General features: G+C 42.0%; 1 protein-coding gene across 2 annotated transcripts in view; it reads left to right on the top strand.

Annotated features, from left to right (window-relative positions):
* Positions 1-23,113, top strand: part of MOB3B (MOB kinase activator 3B) — a 205,727-nt gene that overhangs the window by 63,580 nt on the left and 119,034 nt on the right. The window contains exons 1-2 of one of the 2 annotated variants that reach the window (XM_037731483.1): positions 16,477-16,651; positions 17,087-17,702. In XM_037731483.1, coding sequence (XP_037587411.1) covers positions 17,285-17,702 — 418 coding nt within the window. In that variant the 5' untranslated portion in view covers positions 16,477-16,651; positions 17,087-17,284. Of the gene's footprint in view, positions 1-16,476; positions 16,652-17,086; positions 17,703-23,113 lie in introns of those variants that run through there. The other variant, XM_017508888.2, reaches the window with a different exon arrangement.

The following is a 23,113-nucleotide window of genomic DNA, read 5'->3' as shown; positions in this document are numbered from 1 at the left end:
TTTCTCTTTGATTTTTGGTTTCTTCTATTTTTAACATTTTTGGCAAGTCTACACATTGTGGTTACATAAAAACATCAGGATTAAGATATTTGGTATTTAAAAAGCACCCTTGGACTTGGGATGAGTCTTTCTGGCACGGCCGTGAGAGAGCTTGAATTCCTTTCACAAAATAATAGGCATTAATGTCCAATCAACACAAGCTTTTTGTCCAGCTTCTCCCAGTGGTCCCTCGAGAAGCCTCCTAAACCATGCTCCTGCCCTCGTGAAAGGCGTGTCTGCTTGGTGGTTGGAGGGAGGTGCCCTGCCTCAGGTGCCCTCCTCAGAAGGGCAGGTTCCTGCTGTGTCTGTCACCCAGGTGGTGGTCCAGGTTGGTCACCGTTTTCAAGAGTCATTGCCAAGTACTGTGTCCTGCAGTGCACCAGACCCACTGCTCACCTCTCTTCACCTACTAGCTGAGTGGATGACCACAATCCTGCAAGGTATAACCCACTAACAGTGTTTTAGGAGAGAAGGAACGTAGAAGCCTATGGGATCTGCTTTTCAGGAGTCCCTATCCAGAAGGAGAGAGACATGTATATGAGTAAGTTCAAGAAAGCATGATGTTAGTGATAAGAATTAAAGCTTAGGCATATTACAGACTTCCCTTGTGCTTGCTGCTGTATCAAATGCTTTCTTTGGAGAATGTCACTTAACTCTCATGACAGCCCTGTAAGATGGGTATTTTATCTCCATTTTACAGAAATGGAAGAAGAGGAAGCTAACGTTGAGCAATGTGATATAGTAAGCTCCAGAGCCCACACTCTGGAAATGGTAGATTTGGGAGTTAAACCCGGACAGTCTGATCTCAGATCCATTTACTGAACCACCAGTCTATACAACACAGTCACCAAGAACCACAAAGCACAGGGGTGGTTCATTGAAACAGCTTCTCCACAGGTGGTGTAGACCAGAAGAGGAAGGGCCACACCGTATATTCCCAATAATGATTCCGGTTAGTTCTCCTTTTCACTAAGGACTTTTTCTGCCATTCTTACTGCTGGAAATGGAGCTCTTCAGATGACCACTTTTCTATCCTGCCTACTTGCCTCAGGAAATGACTGTTGGCCCACAGACTGCTGGATATGCTGGGCATATCAGACTCCCTAGCTCTGGGATTCTTAAACACTGTGGTACACCAGAGTCCACACAGCCACTGGTGAGGGGTGGGACCCTAGAGTCTGCATTTTAAACTTGCACCCCAGGTGCAAGTGATCTTGGTCTTTCTGCCATTTCCTAGCGTCCCCAGGAGACCCAGGGGAACTTACTAGTCAGTCACTGGACAGATCGTTCAGGGTGAGAAGACGTTGTATTTTCTCCTTCAGCAGACACCACCTTCTACCAGAACCCCCAGATCTCAAGAGGGGAAAAGTGAAAGAGGAAAAGCAAAAACAAAATAAAAGGCCAGGGGGAGGTGGTGCTGGGGGAAGAGCATAGAACTCAAGAATAGCGAGTCAAACCCATAAATATTTGCTGAGAAGCAAGGGTTCCAAATGAGCTCTATAGGGATGGCAGAAACAAAGCCAGATTAGGGAAGGGTCAGGAGAGAAGGGGAGGGTGAGCTGAACCTGACCAGAGGTGGCCGCTTGTGTTTGAAGCCTGCTTTGATGGGCCCACAGGGCTGACAGATGGTGGGTGGGCCCTGATTATAGATGGGCCAGAAGTTGGGGGTGAGCTGTGAGAATAAACGACAAATCGGACTGTTGACGAACAAAGGAAGGGCTACAGATTCAGAGCTTTGGAGCAAAAGAGAGACAAGGGTCACTTCCTAACAGGGCTAGGGAGAAGCGCCTAGAGGCTGGAGGATTATGGCAGGCGGAAGGCAAAAGAAAGGGCAGAGGTGGGGATTTCGCCACTGACAAGTGCAGTCAGCATTAAGGGTCTGGTGAGTTGTGCGAATAATCAAGCAAAATCTGAAAGATGTTTTGCTCAGAGGTGTTTCAGTGGCTGTTGAGAGAAGCAGATGCTCCCTGCTTCAGCTGCGGAAAAGGTAAATAATTTTCATTTATTTTTATAAAATTGAGGTCTTGCATAAACCTTCATTTGGAGGAACAAAGGAGCTATGTTGCTTTAAAAGGCTTAAAAACCACCAGGAGTATGAATAATATCTATATCTACATCTCTCTATGTATCTAAAAAGACAGTTAAGTTGGGGGTAGCTTTTTTTTTGTTTTAGGAGACAGGGTCTCACTCTGCGTGCAGGCTGGAATGCAGTGACACGATTATAGTCATTGCAGCCTCCAACTCCTAGGCTCACGCAATTCTCCTGCCTCAGTCTCCCAAATAGCTGGGACCATAGTAGTGTGCCACTGTGCCAGGCTAATTTTTTTTTTTTTTTGAGGGATGGCTCGGGGAGGGGAGCAGGTGTTGCTTTGTTTCCCAGGCTGTTCCCTAACTTCTGGCTTCAAGCAGTCCTCCCGCCTTGCTCCCAAAGTGCTGAACTCTAGGTGTCAGCCACTATGCCTGGCACAAAAAGGGAGGAGGGCAGTTTTGAAGGGCCCATTAAGTGTCACGCTTGCTGAAGTATTTAAGAGATCCATCGCTTAGCGGGAAGAACACTGGCGCTGAGGTTGAGGTTGCTTTCAGCCCTAAGTCTGTCCTAACTGTGGACCTTTAAATATTCACTGCAGTTTCCTGGGCACTAGGTGTGTTTGTTTTTGTTCTTAATAAACTAAGAGGCTCTGATGAATTAAGTGATTTTCAAAAGTTCTTCCTGCTGTGCACTCCTGTCAGCCATGACCTTGCTATCCGGCCTCCTTAGCACATACACATGGAATGGGTAGCAGGATCAAAGTTCAAGGAAGATTAACGTTGTGGTGTCGTGTGGGGTGATTGAGGGAGACAGGTTAGGGGACGGGATGCTGTCGCCGAAGGGTACAAAGGCAACAAGAGTGGAAGCAACAGAGACAGAAGCTTGGGCATGGACACCAAAGTCACCGAAGTTGAGTTTGCACTAAAGGAGGTGAGATGATACATTTTTTTCTCATATTAGAGAAAAAATTCCCAGCCAGGCACTGTGACTCATGCCTGTAATCCCAGCATCTTGGGAGGCTGAGGCTGCAGGATTGCTTGAGCCCAGGAGTTCAAGACCAGCTTGGGCAACATGGCAAGACCCCCATCTCTGTAAAAAAAGAAAAATTTCCAAGTTGATTAACTTGCTCTCTTTCCCATTATTTTTTTCCTTTGAGGTATGTTTTTAAAACTTATTTTTTAAACAAAGCACACAGGTAGAGGTCTTTGCATGGTGTTGCAAAGATCTCTACAAAGGTCTACCATGACTTTTTCAACATTGTTTTAAGTGAGTGGGCATACTTCCAAAGGAGCTGACTTTTCACTGAATGCTAGAAAATGAAAACATGGGAGCTGTTTAGATTGGCCTGGGAAACATCATGTTCAGTAGCCACTGTTGATCTTTGCGTGAAGTAGTTCTGTTTTCTGAAAAGATTCCTTTTGTCCATTGTCTCATTATGATTATGGGAGCCTAGTTTTCTCAACGGGAGAAAGAACTCTATCTGTGTGGTGATTAACAATCATTTAGATACACAGTTTAACCACAAAAAGTTACTGAGTTCCTGTTTCTGCTGGGTCCAGTGTTAGGTACTAGGGATGCAATGAAGTCTAGGGTGTGCCCCCAGCCCTCATAGACTGATGGAGGGGCCAGACATGTGAGCACAGAAATATAGCACAGTATGTGGTCCTGGAGCATTTGCACCAGAGATGTGCACACAAGGTGCACAGGACTGTGGTGACCAGCCATCCCATCCTTCTCGCTCCTTCTTTTGATACGTTGTTCCCTTTACTTCACTAGGAGTTGAAGTTAAACCAGAGAGAAGTTTGAGGAAATTGAGGCTGGGTAAGGGAGAGGCTTTATCTGAGTGGACAGAAGGTTTTTAGATTCCCTGGAGAAAGCTTCTGATAATCATGTTCCCAGACAGAAGCCACGTACAGGGGCATGGGACTGTCAGGCCTAAAGCTCACAGTCAATTGTGGGCCATTCAGAAGCACCTCACAGATGATGAGGGACTGTGTTCTAAGCATTGTCTCTCTGTGTTTGCAGTTGAGCAGTAGCTGGTACAAATGTACCCTATGGCTGGGTTTTCTTTGTTGTCTGAGAAAACTCTTGAGAAGGCTGTGCATTTCTGGTGTGTAGACAAAGACCTTCTGCAGATGAGTAAGGTATGTCTCAAACAGAGTTCTTGTTGGACTAACGTCACAGTGAGTCTCTGCTAATAAAAACAGCTAACTTTGCATAAGCAAGCTGGTCTGCACAACTTAATAATATTGGTTCTCCAATAGAGCCCTAATAAAAAAAAAAAATCACACCACTCTTCCCTATGTGCCTTCAGAGCTGATTCAAACAGTGCAACAACAAAAACAAAAATCGGCTTTGTTTCTTATGGAAGCCAGATTGTCAACCAGTGGGCCTGCTAACTCCAAACTCCGGATTTACCCACTCTTTCCCATGTAGCACCGGAGAGAGCGGGCCTCCTCCATGCATAAGGGTAGAAAGTTGGGGAAGCGGCAGGTAGCACACTCCTTGAAAGCAGGGCTTCGCGGGAGGGAAAAGGGTCAGGCTGAGCCAGCTGAGCGTGTGCAGTTTGCCAATTAAGTGAATTCATCCCTCCACTTCCCCTGGGGTGATGTTAGCAAAAGGACAGAGAGAGGCCAATAGGGGGCATAGGGAAAATTCTTCCTCATCCAAACCACTGTGGGGAAATGGTGCTTCCCTCCAAGGTACCTCAAGATTTTACACTTTTTGAGGGTCAAGTGCTTAGCTCTTATGGGGAAGAAGTCAAAGAAAGACCACATTATGGTTGGGATCCCTACTTATCATGAAACCACCTGAAATCTGATCATAGGAGAAATCCAGATTAATATGTTTAACACTTGACATTTACCTATCTTTATTTACATTATCTCACTTATCCCCAAACACACTGTGATATTGGTAATAGCACCCCAACAACAAAGAAAGAAATTAAAGCACAAAGAGAAAGCGTTTAGCCCAGGAGGGTAACTAGTCAAGGGGCAAAGTCTGGACTCAAACCTGGATCTTTCTGGCTCTAAAGGTGGACCTCTTTTCAGACTTTGAGGAGGATCCTATGGTTTGCAATTACATGTCTTACTCAATTTTATTTCTGTTTTTTTTTTTTTAATTTATTTTTTTTTTACTTGGTATGTTTGGGAGAATAGAGTGGATAGAATCATTAATTATTTGTCTCAATTTTATAATTTTATTTCAGGGTTTCCTGCTTTGTGTACCTGTTTTTATTTAGACAAATGGCAAAGCACCCAGGTAGATGGTTGTCTGTTCTATCTTGAGAGTTTCTAGAAATGCAGCCTTAATCCTTCCCGCAGGCTTTCTGGATTCTGATAACAGGAATGATATGGTTTGTCTGTGTCCCCACCCAAATTTCAACTTGATTGTATCTCCCAAACTTCCCACATGTTGTGGGGGGATCCAGAGGGAGATAACTGAATCATGGGGGTGGGGGTGGTCTTTCCCATGCTATTCTTGTGATAGTGAATAAGTCTCAGAGATCTGATGGGTTTATCAGGGGTTTCCACTTTTGCTTCTTCCTCATTTTCTCTTGCTGCTGTCATGTAAGAAGTGCCTTTTGCCTCCCACCATGATTCTGAGGCCTCCCCAGCCATGTGGAACTGTAAGTCCAACTAAACCTCTTTTTGTTCTCAGTTATGGGTATATTTTTATCAGCAGCATGAAAATGGACAAATGCAGTAAATTGGTACTGGTAGAGTGGGGCACTGCTGAAAAGATACCTGAAAATGTGGAAGCAACTTTGGAGCTGGGTAACAGGCAGAGGTTGGAACAGTTTGGAGGGCTCAGAAGAAGACAAGAAAATGTGGGAAAGTTTGGAAGCTCCGAAAGACTTGTTGAAGGGCTTTGACAAAAATGCTGAGAGTGATATGAACAATAAGGTCCAGGCTGAGGTGGTCTCAGATGGAGATGAGGAACTTGTTGGCAACTGGAGCATGGTAGATTTTGTTATATTTTAGCAAGGAGACTGGTGGTATTTTGCCCCTGCCCTAGAGATTTGTGGAACTTTGAACTTGAGAGAGATGATTTAGGGTACCTGGCAGAAGACTTGGATGCTGTTAAAAGCCTTCTGTTTTAAAAGAGAAACAGAGCATAAAAATTCAGAAAATTTGCAGCCTGACAATGCAGTAGAAAAGAAAAACCCATTTTTTGAGGAGAAATTCAAGCCAGATGCATAAGGAGCAAGGAGCCTCATGTTAATCCCCAAGACTATGGGGAAAATGTCTCCACACACTGTCAGAGACCTTCATGTCAGCTCATCCCATCACGGGGCCAGACGCCCAGTAGGAAAAAGTGGTTTTATGGGCCAGTCCCAGGATCCCTGTGCTATGTGCAGCCTAGGGACTTGGTGCCCTGTGTCCTAGCCATTCCAGCTGTGGCTGAAAGAGGCCAACGTACAGCTCAAGCTATGGCTTCAGAGGGTGGAAGCCCCAAGCCTTGGCAGCTTCCCTGTGATGTTGAGCCTGTGGGTACACGGAAGTCAAGAATTGAGGTTTGGGTACCTGTGCTTAGATTTCAGACGATGTATGGAAACACCTGGATGCCCAGGCAGAAGTTTGCTGTAGGGGTGGGGCTTTCATGGAGAACCCCTGCTAGGGCAGTGCAGAAGGGAAACGTGGGGTTGGAGCCCCCACAGAGAGTCCCTACTGGAGTACTGCCTAGTGGAGCTATGAGAAGAGGACTACCATCTTCCAGACCCCAGAATGGTAGATCCACTGACAGCTTGCACTGTGCTCTTGGACAAGCCACAGATACTCAGTGCCAGCCCATGAAAGCAGCAAGGAGGGAAGCTGTACCCTGCAAAGCCAGAGAGGCAGAGCTGCCAAAGATAATGGGAACCCACCTCTTGTGTCAGTGTGACCTGGATGTCAGATATGGAGTCAAATCATTTTGGAGCTTTAAAATTTGACAGCCTGGATTTCAGACTTGCACTGGCCCTGTAAACCCCTTTGTTTTGGCCAATTTCTCCCATTTGGAACAGCTGTATTTACCCAATACCTGTACCCACATTGTGTCTAGGAAATAACTAGCTTGCTGTTGACTTTGCAGGCTTATAGGCGGAAGAGACTTGCGTTGTCTCAAAAGAGACTTTGGACTGTGGACTTTCGGGTTAATGCTGAAATGAGTTAAGACTTGGGGGGACTGTTGGGAAGGCATGATTGGTGTTGAAATGTGAGGACGTGAGATCTGGAGGGGCTGGGTGGAATGATATGGTTTGGCTGTGTCCTCACCCAAATCTCAACTTGAATTATATCTCCTAGAATTCCTATGTGTTGTGGGAGGGACCCAGCAGGAGGTAATTGAGTTACAGGGGCTGGACTTTCCCATGCTAGTCTCCTGATAAGTCTCACGAGATGGGATGGGTTTATCAGGGGTTTCTTTTTTTGCTTCTTCCTCATTTGTCTCTTGCCACTGCCATGTAAGAAGGGCCTTTCACCTCCCACCATGATTCTGAGGTCTCCCCAGCCACGTGGAGCTGTAAGTCCAATTAAATCTCTTTTTGTTCCCAGTTTCGGGTATGTCTTTATGAGCAGCATGAAAACAAACTAATATAAGAAATAACTTTTTAAACAGTTTAGAAGTCATTTCTGATATCAGAATACAGAGGTTGTAACTGGGTTATAACCAGCTAATGTAATGTGTTAGATGTAGAGCATTTATATGCTATTCTGAAAAGTGTTGGAGGGATTAGTAGGGCATGGTGGATATAATTTGCCCAAATTCATGAAATAAGCCATATTGCATTAGATTTATTATGTGCAAAAGATACTGGAACTCCCTCAAAATATTAGGGTTAAGTGTGTTATAAATGTTGGGGAATATTGTTAACTTATTATCAAATCACTGAGGTTAATTATTATTTCTTTTTGCCTGAGAATTACAAGTCTACCCAAATTAGGCAAGAAGGAAGCATTTCATTTCTTTCTTTCCTCCTGTGCAGGGCTTCCATTGCCACTGTGCCCCTCACCCCTACCACCTCCTGCCTATTTCTTATTCACACACACACATTTGCATTGAACTGAATCATTTTCTATTTCTCACATCATTTCTTGATGTTAAGTCTAAAGTTTTAGTTTCTTTTGTTATCAGTCACTATGTCAATTACCATATAATTGTTTTCCATTTGTGAAGTTCTTTCCATTTTAATTTTCACAGTAACCTTGCAATAAAGGTAAGCACCATTATCTTTATTATTTTTTTCTTCCTTTTTATTTATTTATTTTTTTTGAGACAGGGTCTCACTCTGTTGCCAAGGCTGGAACACAGTGGTGTAATCATGGCTCACTGCAGTCTTGACTTCCCCAGACTCAGGTGATCCTCCCACCTCAGCCTCCTGAGTAGCTGGGACTACAGGCTTATACCACTGGGCTAATTTTTGTTTATTTTGTAGAGATGAGGCTTTGCTGTGTTGCTCAGGCTGGTCTCGAACTCCTAAGCTCAAGCAATCAGCCTGGCTCAGCTTCTCAAAGTGTTGGGATTACAGACTTAAGTCATTGTGCCTAGCCACCATCATATTTAAAGAAGACAAAACTAAGGTTCATAAAAAGCATCTGTTCAAAGACAGAGCCAGCTAAAGTCATTGTCAGGATTTGAGTCCAGGAATTTTGAATCTAGACCACAAAGTTTCTAGAAATAGATCTCTTCTGGAGTGGCACATGATAGTGTACTTAGGGCTAGGTCTCTGTTTCTTCTGTTTCCTTCCCTGGCCCCCTTAGATGCACCCCAGAACTTCCTCTGATCTTTTTTTTTCTTTAACTACCCAATCATCTAAAGAGGCAATTTTAAGTAAGTGGTAAGAGCGTTGGAGTCAGCTTGGCTGCTTACTGGTACTGTGACCTGGGATATAGCTTCAATCTCATTGTGTCTCACTTTCCTTAAGTGTAAAATAGGGATAATAATAACAGCTATTCATAGGATCGTAAAAACTAAATAGGAAGTCCTTAATAAATGCCATTATTACTATTATATAATTAGAATTTTAGGTATCCTAAGATAGATTCTAGGTGACTGCTCTCTCAAGAATCTTGACTCTCTAGTAAAACTTGCATCATAATATGATTCAAATGATGAACATGATGATAGCAACAACTGTATTCAGTGCCTACTAATGCTAAATGTTTTACAAATACTGTTTGAATTCTTGCAGTAACCCTGCAAAAGCTGTCTGCTGTTAGCCACTGGTCTTTTGTGCCTCTAAATCTTGCCTGCTGTTGGCATTAATTTTACCTATCCGCTATCAAGCTTAAACTTATAATCTTTCAAAAATTGAAACTGTGTTTTCTAATTTCCAGTCTTCTAGCCCATTTTGTATTCTCCACCTCCCTGCGGAGATCTTTTGCAGTGGCTCCAGATGTCATACGTAAGTTCTCATGGTGTTAGGGCTAACCATTTTTCAGATTTTGAGACTGAAATTCACTTAGACTGGCTATGAGGAACCAAGTCTGTTGACAGTTACAAGATCCAACTTCCTTGAATTCGAACCTTTTTCCTTTAAAGTAAGACTTTTCCAAGGAAGGATTGATATACTCTGTTTTGAAGAAAAAGAAAGGGTAATTGACAATGACCTTTATCCCAATATCTGTTGAAGGTTCAGAGTGACATCATATCAGCTGAAATACACCCATGCTTTAAAGAGTAAAAATACATGTTTGACCTGCCTTAGTTTTTTATTTCAGTTATAATTTAAGCTTTATCTGTAGTTCCCACCACATCCCCCATTCTTCAACCCTCACCTGACTTAGATACTGTTTTTTCAAATCATATGTCTTCCTTTAAGCCACAGAAAATGAATATTTTCTAGCTAGTCTAAATCTCTGGAAATAATATATCAAGTGCTCACTGACTTGGAGAAGTTTCTTTTTCTGTTAAAATCAATGTAATCATTAGGATGTATAATCTTTATAAGATTAAATGGGTCAACTGAGCTTTCATCCTATAATAATTTTACTTTACTATTTGTTTTTAAAACTGTGGTAAGATTGGATCACCCCTGCCCAAGGTTAGACCAAAGAGTCTCCATCTTTGTCGTTGTTGGGAATCCAAGCTAGTTGGTGCTGGTGTCCAGAAGGAATGTTGTTCTCTTTATTTCAGAAAACATTTTTTAGAACTCTGTCTTTTCCTCCATGGACTGTGAATAGGTATTGTTTCCAACCATACCAAACAAATCCCACTCTTTTCTTGTACTCTTTTCCATTCTTTCTTACCAATAAATCTCCTCTTCTGAGTGACAGTGTTTCAGAATCTGAAATGGTGAATCACTATAGGTCTTTGCTGAAAACATGTGTGCATTGATCTATTGTAGCTGTTGCTGCTGCTGCAGCATATAAGGTTGCATGTAATGCATTCATTTTTGGAATATTTACGTTTAATGCTAGAATATCTGCACTGATGACTAAAAAAATAAGCCTATGAAACAGCAAAAATGCAATTCAGATGATCATTGAAGAGATAGAAGATAAGAAGGAGTAATAGTCCCGTGACAGACTTCTGTAGGGCTACACCTAGTTGTACTGACTTCATCTGTTTTCAGAAATAACACGAGCATTCTGAAGCTCTGAAACCATGCGTAACTTTGAAGATTAAAATGAGGCAGCAATGTTTCTCCAAACTAATGTAACAAAATGCAGTGATACAGCAGCTCAAAGTGGAGGAGTTGAATTCATTAGGGGAAAAAATAGCAAAGCTTCTTCTTAGGCAGCAATCTCTTCCATTCTGGAAGATTGCACACTGTTCTGAGTACCATAATGAAATATTGCTCTGTCCCGCCTGGGACAAGAATCTTCCCTTTGTCAAGCATCCCCACGCTATAAACTCTACCTGCTATTACTCACTTAGTAGCTAGCTGGGATGTCAGTTAACCTTTGCAGTATCACAGAGCTCGTGTTCAAAGAACCCTTATTTTACTTAATAATGGCTCCAAAGTGCAAGAGTAGTGATGCCAGCAATTCAGATATCCTGGGGTTGTCTTGTGGGCAAAGATGGCACCTAATAAGTAGGCAGGAGTAAATAGTGCATAAGAGTTGATGGAATTGCATCTTAGGCACATCCTTTATTCAAGCCTGGAAAGGTCAGATTATGTTCATTTTATGTATATACACATACATACACTCCTCTAAAATAAAAACCCAATCTACTTTAATTCAATATTTGGGAAGTGGCAGGACAATTCCAAGGACGATTCCAGCCATAAAGAGAACAATATAGTGGGAAAATGAGAAATCAGACTAGTCATTCTTTGATTCTGAAGAGGTGGAATTTCAGATAACACAGAGGAGTGGAGCAGATCATTTGGAAGAAAAGTTGAGCTGGTGTCTTGTCCTTTCAGGAGGCAGACATGTAACTTCAGGGTATCTCAGCAGCCTCAGTGAGTTGGCAGTGAGCTTACAGGTTGTTGTAGAGTCCCGAAATAACTGAAGACAGGAGGTCCATTTTGGTTCCCCTTTTGTGGTTTCACTGTGACGTAAAATGTTCATCATTCATTGTCATTTATTCATTCATTCAGCAAACATTCAGTTAAGTTAGCTCTGTGCCTAGCAATGAAGATGACACTATACCTCCTTCCTGTAGTGTATTTTTGGGACATTTCTCTTATGGTCTTCCTATAGGAAATGAATTGTCCTGCCAGCTGATCCTGCCAGGAGGAGTCCTCCACCCCACAGATAAGATATTGAACTGCTTTTCCTGCTACTGTTACCTGCTTCGGTCCCTCTCCTTTCCTAACCCCCTTGCCCTTTAGTACCACTAAGATCTCTTAGAGGTGGGCCAGGCTAGAGTAGATGGATCTCTCCGGAGTGAGTGGGAGAGCTGTCTTATTTCTTCCTTATCCCTGCCAAGGACTCTTTGATTTCTCGACTAATGAGGCAAAAGACATCAATAGGAGAAGAAAAATAAGGACTTCCCTCGCCAGCGTTGCTTAGCTACCTTGTCAACATTCCCTTGCTGCCCAGCTGAATTCTCTCTGCATATTTTTATAGTGCACATGTTTTATTGCTATAATTGATCTATTAGGCAGAAAATATGGAGAGCACATGGAACTTCTGTCAGTTTTGTGCTATTTATTTGAATTTCCGTTTTTCTCTATCCGAAGACCTCGCCCTTTATTGTCCTTTTTCATCCCTGAACTGAGTAATACTCTGAAGGAATCACATTAGTATGCATGTTGGAACTTTGTAGCATTAAAAGCCAAAGTCAATAACTAACCTCAGAACTACATACCAAATTGTGAATTCTTCATAGACAGGTCCCACATTTTTATGAACTCTGTGTCCTTATAGTACCTAGCCCTGTGTCTGACACATGAAAATCTTTTAGTAAATGTGTGTTGATCAAATGAGCCATTGGCTTCAAATATTTATAAGAACTAGCATTGTCGTGGGTGCAATTCATAACATAGAATTTGCTTTTAGTTTCTACCTAGAAGGCAAAATTTATTATTTGTTCATTTCATTCTGGAGACTGAACAAGGACAGAGAATAACCACTGTCTTGTTGCTAGTGCTACAGTTTATTCAGCCAAAGAAGCCTTTCTGCATGAGGCTGCAATAGCAACAGCTGCCCTCCACCCAGCATTTATGAAAAGGTATTCACTGGGGACCTCGTAGGTGCTAGGTGCTGGGCTATACACGTCAGTCCAGATCACCTAATTGTCACCATCTGTCAAGGCAATTGTATTCAAAACAGTATTTCTCCTTATTTTTTTCTCAAACACGTCCACACTCAACTCAAGACTGTTTATGAAACAATCTGTGGACAAAACAATAAATGGAAGTTTGTTTATTCATTTCTTTACTCAGCCAGACAGGCAAGCCCTCCAACCCAGCACTTCTCAGATCATATTCTTTTGAGACTTTGTTAAAACGCACACTTAAATCTACCAGGTTTGGGGTGAAGCCTGAGAGTCTGCATTTCTAACAAGCTCTCTTAGTTAGATCAGGCCTTGATACTTTGAGTGTCAGCCATGAACCAGTAGATTCGGCATCGCCTGGGAGACTGTTAGACCAGTTGAATCAGAACGTACTTTTTAACAAGATCCCCGAGTTCACATTGGATAAGCACTGCTCTAACCATTTGATTAGCCCACAGCGTAAATTATGGGCAGGGGTCCCAAGGGGGCTCTGGGCTGGGAAAGTAAGTCCAGGTACATTTACTGTTCCCTTTTTAATTTCAAAACTCTCAGGTACCTGCGCCAATAGGGCTCTGACACTCAGGAAAAGACACAGGTGGGTGCCTCTTTGTTCAGTCATTCAGCGGCATGATACATCTGTTACTATCCATTCTGGATTGCCATTGTCTTTAAACATGAGGGGCCTACCTGATCAACCTATTTCTTCTGAATAGAGCTTTATTTTAGACTCACAGGTTTCACCCAAGAGAGATCCTCATGTCTGACCATGTCGGAATGATTTACAAATTTGGATCAAGCACTAGGAGATCTGAGTTTTTGTTTCCTTGTCTGTGAAATGGAGATAATACCACCTGTTCTAGTTTCCTTTCTAGTCTTGTTGTGCGGAGCTTTGAAATATACATGTGCCAGAGCTTTGAAAACATAAAAAATATCAGGAAACTTTAAAATTGCTTTAGTGAGAAAAAAATCATCATATGTTTCAATGCCGAAGGGATAAGGGTTTAACATTTAGCCTTATCGTCTAGCAATTTTGTGATTTGTGGTAAATTATTTTAGGTAGTTGAACCTCAATTTTTAAAATATATAAAATGGTCATAAAAACTTCCATCATATAAAGTGTGGTAAGGATTAGAAATGTTAAAGGATCTAGTGCATGGTAGGATTTCATAAATGGTGGTCAATATGCTTGGATGAGAGCATAAGGGGCTTGGATGAGAAAGAATTCTCCAAAGATGCCTTCTCTCTCAGTTAAGCCTGTTAAGTTGGGGGTGGGGGGTGCGGAGAGTGACTTTAAAGCTATTTGAAGTTTTGAATTTGAATCAGTGTCCTTCCAGTTCAAGAGTCTGATATCAGGCCCAAGCGGGAGGATTGCTTGAGGCTGGGAGTTCAAGACCAGCCTAGGCAAGAAAGTGAGACACTGTCACTACAAAATACAAGATAAAAGCCAGGCATTGTGGCTTGTGCCTACGGTCTCAGCTACTCAGGAGGCTGAGACAGGAAGATGGCTTGAACCTGGGAGGCCGAGGCTACAGTGAGCTGTGATCTCACCACTGCACTCCAGCGTAGACTCAGCTTTGACCTCCCAGGTTCAAGCGATCTTCCTGTCTCAAAAAAAAAAACAACCACATATCTTCAAATTTGTTACACAAGTATCTCTGGAAGCAAAATTCTCAAATTTTCAACAGTGTTTTGATATTTATTTAAACATTTGCAAATGCCAGTCTCTGCAAGGCTTTGTGATGAGGAGGATTTGCTGTGATTATTCAGTGTTATTCACATGCTTCCATCAGAGGTATCAGAGGGGTTTGTTGATGGCATTCACAAGAGCCTGGCACAGGTATACAGGAAGGTTTCCACAATAGTGTCCATGCAAGCAGACACTGCTGGCTGAAGGAAAACAGAAGAATTAGTGGCACCAAGGGAATGTGTGGTCAAGAAAGAAAGCTGCTTTGAGGACTGTGGGCATTGATGGTACCCTCATTTGCAGAATAACAGAAGAGCAAGTCTTATTTGTTCAAGACATGAGGGGGCAACTGCTGGGTAGTTACTGTTTTACTGTCAGCAATTGACCATTTGAGACTATCATCTATTTTTAAAAAAACAAGTCCTCACCATCCTTTCTCTGTCTTTCCAACCTCTCTTTCATAGTTTTATTTTGGAAATTCCCTTCTAAAACCCTCAGGTGTCTTAAGCCTGTTTTCAGGCAAGCTAAGCCTTTAGGAAGGTATTCTTTAGGAAAATAGATCACTCCATTTTTTCCCTAGACTTTGCAGAATTTATGTGTTGATATCCTTACAGGTAATATTCCAAGGTACCCAGGAGTGTGATTTCACAGACAGTCTCAGGCAGAGTTTCATGTGATCTGCTTTTCCACATGGATCTCTTTGGCGGGGGGTGGGGGGTGTGGTCAGTGGTTAATGTCCTGTGAATAGGAAAAAAATACCACCTTGCGGATATGGCATTTCAGTGAAAGCGTATTAGGAAGAGGGTGGGGTTAAGAGGGAGGAAGTGAGCAGGCAGAGAGCCAGAGGCCTTGGGATTGGGGATGGGGGGGCATTCAGCTGCCCGATTAGCAATTCTGAGCCATGAGCAGAGTTCATAAGGGAGAATCAGGATGTCCTAGGTTTTTTTTTGCCTCAATAACTTAAGGTTGGAAGTATCACGCCCTGTTTGAGTGTGGAATGGCAGAACCCCTTAGGCAGGGAAAAAGCAGTTAGTGGCATTGTGCTCCAAGTCCATTTTAACAGATTCCACGATGGGCTCTTCTGAATCTGGTCTCAGCCGTTGGCTCATTTTGTTAGGGCTTGACCTGTGGGTGGATCAGTTATCTTCTCTCTCTTTTAAGGCCACAGAACATAGTCTTCACCTCCAACCAGTCTATACAGCAGTCTTTGGGGACTATGTGGATAGAAGCTCTGTGTAAAATGAGCTTCATGAACCAGTAGGAAAGACAAGTCAAAGGCTATTACTTTTTGGAATATATGGCCATGTAGAGAAAGCATTTGTTGGGAGTCAACAAACTGGATTTCAATCTAAGTGCGCCCCCCAGCTAGCTATGGGATCTTGTTAGGCAAGTAATTTTATCTGTTGCAGACCCAGGACGAATGATACCCACTATAAATCTATTAGACCTATTTTAAATCTATAAACCTCACCAGATTTTTGTGAGGGTTTCTACAAGTGAGTAGAGAAGAGAGCATTGAAGTCTTCAGAGCTGTGCCATTCAGTATGGTAGCCGTGAGTGACTATTTAAGCTTAAATTCATTAAAATTAAATAAAATGTAAAATTCTGTTCCTCAGTCACACTAGCCACATTTCAAGCGCTCAGTAGCCACATGTGGCTAGTGAGTACCATATTGGACACCAGAGATATAGTGCATTTGCATTATCACAGAAACAGAAATTTTATTGGACAGTTCTACCTCAAAGTGCTGTCTAAGGTATAAGATGAAGGGTATAAAGGATGGCACATTGAAAGGGTGACAGATACTGTCATAGTTAGGAACGTTTGGCAAGAAACAGAACCATCTCAAATTAGCTGAAATAAAATAAGGGCTTTGACTAATTCAGGAAAAGTGTATGGATCCCAAAAGACATGAAGCATGGCTAGGCTTCAAAAGGAATTGGAACCAGTTTCTAGAAGATTGTAAGGATTAGTTCTTCTAACTGTCTTTCTTTGTCCCTTGTGTTTCTCTCCTTGTGGCCACTTGGGCTCTTGTCTCTGTTTCTGTGTATTGGCAGCCACTTTTGCCACCTCCTCCTTTGTCTCCTCCTCCTCCGTGGCTCTGCAGACCAGCTTTCTCAACTGCGCTACACACAGTCCAAACAAGATTCAACCAGACCCAGTTTTCATCACCTCTCACAAGTAATGCCCAACCAAGTCTGAGTCCTGATACCAAATTCCCAGGAGAGGCATTCTTATTAGCCAGCTTGGTGTTATAGCCACCCCTTCTTCCATCATCTGTATCTAGGAGGATGGGAGAAGTGTCCCCATGCCTACTTAATAGGGGCTGTTGGGGGGCGGGGCCCTAAAAAGTGGCACATATAGGGTAGAAACAGGCCATTGATTAACATGTTCATCCTTAACACTTTCGAAAGATCCACAAAGCCTATGATCACACAGAGAAGGACCAGTAGAGATTTGACAATGGCCATGAACAAAATGACTGTGAGGCCTTTTCTTCCTTAATTATTTGCATGGTTTGCATCAACAGTACAGAGTCACGGCAGTGGCTTAACCCTTATGTCCACATACCTGGATGGAGAGTGGGCACAGCCAAGAACACAAGGTGGAAATCAGGTTGAAGACTGTCGTTCTTTAAAGTCAAACTGGGCACTCATGTGTTCCCTTTTGTCTTCTACCTTTAGGAAAGAACATGAGGTTTCCTTGGAAATCATTCAAGAGGAAGATGGAAGGGGCTGTTTAAAAGAGCTTAAAAGCTATAGGCTGTAAGACTGGGGCCTGAGTGCTGGCAGTGGAAAACCCTGTTGGGCTGCGATCCCTCCCTGAAAAGTTCCAGGTGCCTTTTTGCCTCTTGTAAAAGAAAGGAAGTGAAAGAGAAGACCATGTCCATAGCCCTGAAGCAGGTATTCAACAAGGACAAGACCTTCCGGCCCAAGAGGAAATTTGAACCTGGCACACAGAGGTTTGAGCTGCATAAACGGGCTCAGGCATCCCTCAACTCGGGTGTGGACCTGAAGGCAGCTGTGCAGCTGCCCAGTGGGGAGGACCAGAATGACTGGGTGGCGGTACACGTGGTGGACTTCTTCAATCGGATCAACCTCATCTATGGCACCATCTGTGAGTTCTGCACCGAGCGGACCTGCCCTGTGATGTCAGGAGGCCCCAAATATGAGTATCGGTGGCAGGATGACCTCAAATATAAGAAGCCAACAGCGCTGCCAGCTCCCCAGTACATGAACCTGCTTATGGATTGGATTGAGGTTCAGATCAACAACGAGGAGATATTTCCAACATGCGTGGGTAAGTTCATGACCAGTTCTCAGTTTTTTTGTCACTCACGCAACCCGCACTAGGAAAATTTGCAGACTGCCTTTGAATGCTGGGTAGCACCCATGCATTAATTCCATCACTCATGTACCTGTAGTTTCATTCTTCATATATAAGAACCTCACTGAAAGGAAAAAAGATAATATATGGACCACTTACATTTATTTTGTGGACTCCCAGTAGTACATATACCACATGCCGGGGAACACTGGCTTTGTGAAATGTTAGATATGATTGTGTCAGCTTCTTAGAACTAGATGTCAGGCTCACTCAGTTATCTTGATAAGATTATTATTTTTTGGTTAATTGACTAAAGTTACATGGACTCTGATGCAGTTGCTGGTATTTATATCTCAGGATTAAGAAATCCCAGTGTTAGAATTCATAGATTTGTTTGGGGATCAAACAAACTGGAGGTTCAAATTCTAGGGAAAAGGAGATCCTAAAGCCTCCGTCTTTAATCATAGTTTGTTCATTTCAGGCTGTGCTGTTAACTTTAACCCTTGCGTACCTGCTGGATACACTGGGACACCTGAGATGCAAATTATTTTATTTGCTTTGTGCAAAACTCTTCAAAAGGAAGGACTAGTCAGTCTTTTCTGCCTCTTATATTTCTTTATGAAGCTGGTCATTAGATTTCCCATGCACTTTCAGACTGAATTTAGAATTCAGTGTTTTATGCCGTATGCTCAATAGGGACCCACAGTCTCCTATTTCCACTGTTGTAGCTCCAGTGCCTAGCATAATGCCCTGGAACCTTGTAGACACTCAGGAAATATTTATGGAATGATTGAATAAATACTCGTGCTATTGGAGAGTATTATTTTAAAGCCCTGAGATGATTGTAGTACAAAAAATGTATTTGAAACACACTATTGAAATCATCTCTAGATTGGGGTAGGATGTGTCCCCACATAGCATATGGAAAGTTGAGAAAGGGGTATATGGAAGCAATTAAGTTTATACCAGAAAAAAAGTATATAAATTGATTGGTGCAGTATGTACATCTTGAAATATTCAGCACGCAAACCAATTTGTCAGGATCCTGGTGTTGCTTTGACTTGTCCAGTTCCCTCATGCTTCTCTCTCCCCTGCCCGTTCTTAACAGTAGGAGGTAGGTTGTGTGGTAGCGCCAGTCCCCCAGTCCACAGCATGGGAGGAATAAGGCAGGTTTCAAAAACTCGCCCGGGCATAATATTAGGCACCTCAGAATGGTGGAAATTTCTTAGGTTCATGTCTTCTGTACTTTTCATTGACTGTCATGGGTTACTTTTGGAGCTGGAAGGATTTTTTTGTTCCCCAGAAGCCTTACGAACAACTGCCAGTGCTCTGTGCTGAACATGTAACAGCAATAAAGATAAATAAAGTTAGGCAAGGATACCTCTTCTTTGTCCTTCCCCTTGTGTCTGCACCTGTGTGCTTTGAACTCTGCGCACTCCTGTTCACTCTGCAATTGTGGCTGCCACTAGAGTTGCTGACCAGAAGTCACAGTACAAAGCCATGGCAAGTTGTTACTTGAGAGGAAGGAAGCTTCTGGCTGTTTGGCTGGAAAACAGCATTATAGGAAAACAGGCTTTGCTTGGAAGAAATTCATAGATACCTCTATATCCCCCAGAGTAACTGACTTTGCTTTATTTTTCTAGACATTTTCTTAGTCATTTAGTATCCTTAGGGAACATGCTCACCTGGTCAGAATCGTCTGTTTCAGCTCTACCCAATTTATCCTCCATGGCATACTTATATTCTGAGAGATCTTAATGATTTCAACCCCCAGGGAAAAATAAGTTTGGGAAATGCTGAGTGACATTGATTTCTTTACCACAGGACTTTTAATATGCCAATGTACATTATGAATTTCCAAGAAAAGATAGTACGTTGTGGTTCCTAATTTGACACTGGTACCTTTTTTTTTTAAATTAATGAGAGACCATTAGCATCTTTTGGAAAATATTAAGCTGTATATATTAGAGTTGTCAAACTTGTTTATATCAGAATTATTTGGGCCTTCTGATCAAAATGCAAATTCTTTGATCCTCTCTTCATCATTAACAACTAAATCAGAATCTGTTAGGTGAGACCTAAAAGACTGCACTTTTTAGAAAACTGTAATCACTACATTGTATAATTTATCTCTTGAATTTACGCTTTCTATCTAACTGAAGCTTTGTGTTTTCTGACCAACATCTCCCCAATGCCCTCTCTATACCACCAGCCTCTGGTAATCACCATTCTAACTCTCTGCTTACATGAGATCAACTTTTTTAGATTACACATATGAGAGAAACTATGTAGTATTTGTCTTTCTGTGCCAGGCTTATTCCACTTAACATATGTCTTCCAGGTTCATTCATGTCACAAATGACAGGATTTCCTTATTTTTTAAGACTGAATAGTATTCCATTGTGTAAATATATCACACTGTCTTTATTCATTCATATACCTGTTAGCTATTTGTATGTCTTCTTTTGAGAAATATCTCATATCCTTTGCCCACTTTTAAGTTGAGTTACATGTTTTCTTACAATTGAGTTATTTGAGTTTTTATGAACCTATACTTTTTATAAGTATCCTCTATTTATTGTAACTGCTCAGAACTTTTCGTTCTCCCAGAAATGGTCTGTTTCTTACCACTCTGGTTTTATTCATGTTGTTCTCTCCTTCTGTAATCACTCAGTTCTCTGTCTAGTGAATTCTCATGTATCCTTTGAGGTTCAGCTCAGATACCATGTCCTCTGTGAAGGCTTTCATCAATTCAAATGCTAGCTTTTAAAATTTTGCATTATATCTATTTCATCTGACTATCTCCACCAAGTCTAATCCTGGTACCTTTTAAGTTGTTGGATGGATGGATGGATGGATGGATGGAAGGAAAAATAATCTTTATAAAGGCCCAACACATGCATTGTTCTGGTGATCAGAGAAAAGTTAAAGAAATGTTTCTGAATCCTTTTGTCTTCTTTCCTCAATATTGCCTGCACCTTCCTTCCACAGGGTTCCATTTTCTCTGTTTAACTTTTCCAGGTGAAATGTTAGGGCCAGTAAAAACCATCACCATCTACCTTCACTGTGAGGGTCTTCAACCTCCTGCTCACCTCTGTGATTTGTCCTCAGAAGCTGTTGTTGTGGTTTTCTGGAATAACTTATTATTAGGAGCCACTTTCGCTGTTACACCATTTCCTCCTCTATTTCCTCCCCGATTCCAGCCTATTTTTCTTCTTTTTGATCTTTATGCTGTCATGAGTCATTATCATGGAAATACTCAAGATGTCTGTCAGAGGAAAGCAAAAGAAGAATTCTAAGCAAACAGGACCCTGGGTGGATGAGAAATGGAGAGTTCTGCTTAGAATTACAGCTTTGAATCCTGGGCGAATTTTTGTGTTTCTGCCTGGGAATTGGGAGGGGTTCAAACTCCACCTCTTCCCCACTGTGATCCAAGGAAATAGAACCGGAAAATACTGACAGATGTGAAGGCTTCATCCTTAGTTAGATATTAAAGGATATAAACAGCTGTTGATCTCTACCATTGAAACACTGAGGAAAGAAAGCTTTCATCTGTTCCTAGATTCAAGCTTAACTACGCGACCCGTGCTGTTTCAGAAGTCGAACTTTCTCAGATGGCAGAATACCAAACAGATGTGGATACCTTGTAAACCACAGTTTCCCCCACTCTCTCTTGAAACCCTCTGGCTTCTTTTGTTAAAAACCCAACAGATGTCCCTGTGAAAGCCCTTAAAACAGCAGGAACTTCTGAAGCAAGGGCCACCTCCTTTTCAATTATATTTCTTTACCCATTTTTAGAGATCACAAGACAGTAAAATAAAAAAAGCCATGACTTAAAAAAAATTCTATTGCCTGACTAATTACAGTAATTTTGATGGTCCAGCCCCCAGCTTCCTTGTTTTTCTGTTATATAATAGGATTTAAAATTTTAGACCTGATAGAAAAAAGCTAGTAGCAAACTTAGAGGTCCTCCAACTCATGTGTTTTTAAAAAGTCTTTGAAAAGAAGGAATAAGAACATGTATGAAACAATTAAATGATCTCACTTACCTCTGGGGTTTTAGAATAAGTGGGTGTCAGGGCAGGAGAGAACAAGGAAAGCGAGGGAGGGAAGTAGGGGAGGGAATTCGCATCTATTGAGCCTGCTAAATACCAGGCTCTGTGCCTGCTACTGTTAATGTTTCTTAATTCTTACAAACCAATAAAGTAATAATGAAGTGAATATCCCATTTTGCCAGTGAAGATGCTGACATTTAAACAAGCTGAAGGGCTTTCCCTAGGTTGTACAGCTAATACATATTTAGGAGTCAGGGTTTGAGCTCATGAGTATCTGGCCAGAAATCCATGCCTTTCCCTATGCTACCATTCATAGCATGCATTATTATTTCACAGATTTCCTTTCACCTGGTAAAGGCTTTTCAATGAATGGTTTTAGGAGGTGGTTTAGGATGGAGAAAATTTCATAAAACCTGGTTTGTTTATTTATTTTTTAGCTAGAACTTTTAGATAAACGATTCTTGTTTTGATTATTACTTTTTCATTTTCTTTTTTCTTTTTTTTTTTGAGATGAAGTCTCGCCCTCTTGCCAGGCTGGAGTGCAGTGGCACAATCTCAGCTCAATGCAACCTCTGCCTCCTGGTTTCAGCCTCAGCCTCCAGAGTACCTGGGACTACAGGCACATGCCACCACACCCAGCTAATTTTTGTATTTTTAGTAGAGACGGAGTTTTACCACCTTGGCCAGGATGGTCTTGATCTCTTGACCTCATGATCCACCTGCCTCAGCCTCCCAAAGTGCTGGGATTGTAGGCATGAGCTACCGTGCCTGGCCAATTATTACTATTTTTTAATCATCTCTGAAATGCCTGAGGAGAGTGTCCAGGTACTGTAAATATTCCTGTGCTCCATTCTAAGACCAGGCAGCAGGTGACTTAGCCTCATGAAAACCCTCTATTGGCCCATAACTCCCTGGTAATGCCATTTATCATTAATTTATTCTTTCAGTGAGTGTTTGCTGAGCACCTGTTTTAGGTACCAAGAGAGAGAGCAAAGCAGGCAGAGCCCCTGTTCTTGAGCAGTTTACATACTGTCCAGAATGTCTAGTTGCTCTAAACTGACTCTACATGTTTCTAAAATGAGTAGTCTGTTCAGTGGTCAAGTGCCTATGGAACTAGTTGCATCCCTTGGCAACTTTTCCCATGAGACTACAGCTGAATCTCATCCTCCCTCACATGTTGTGGTAAGGCATGTGAGAATATAAAAACATATCAAACATAGGGATAGTCTTCTCAGACATGGGATGTTGGGGAGTTGAGTTTATGATTAGCCTTTATATTTTAAGTTTTTCTCCTTTTATCTTTTTTCTTTTCTTTTTTTTTTTTTTTTT

This window comes from Cebus imitator, unplaced genomic scaffold (genome assembly GCF_001604975.1).
Source record: "Cebus imitator isolate Cc_AM_T3 unplaced genomic scaffold, Cebus_imitator-1.0 Scaffold403, whole genome shotgun sequence".
Classification (NCBI taxonomy): domain Eukaryota; kingdom Metazoa; phylum Chordata; class Mammalia; order Primates; family Cebidae; genus Cebus; species Cebus imitator.
Note: the sequence above shows the minus strand (reverse complement) of the source record. Positions and strands in the feature narration are given on the sequence as shown.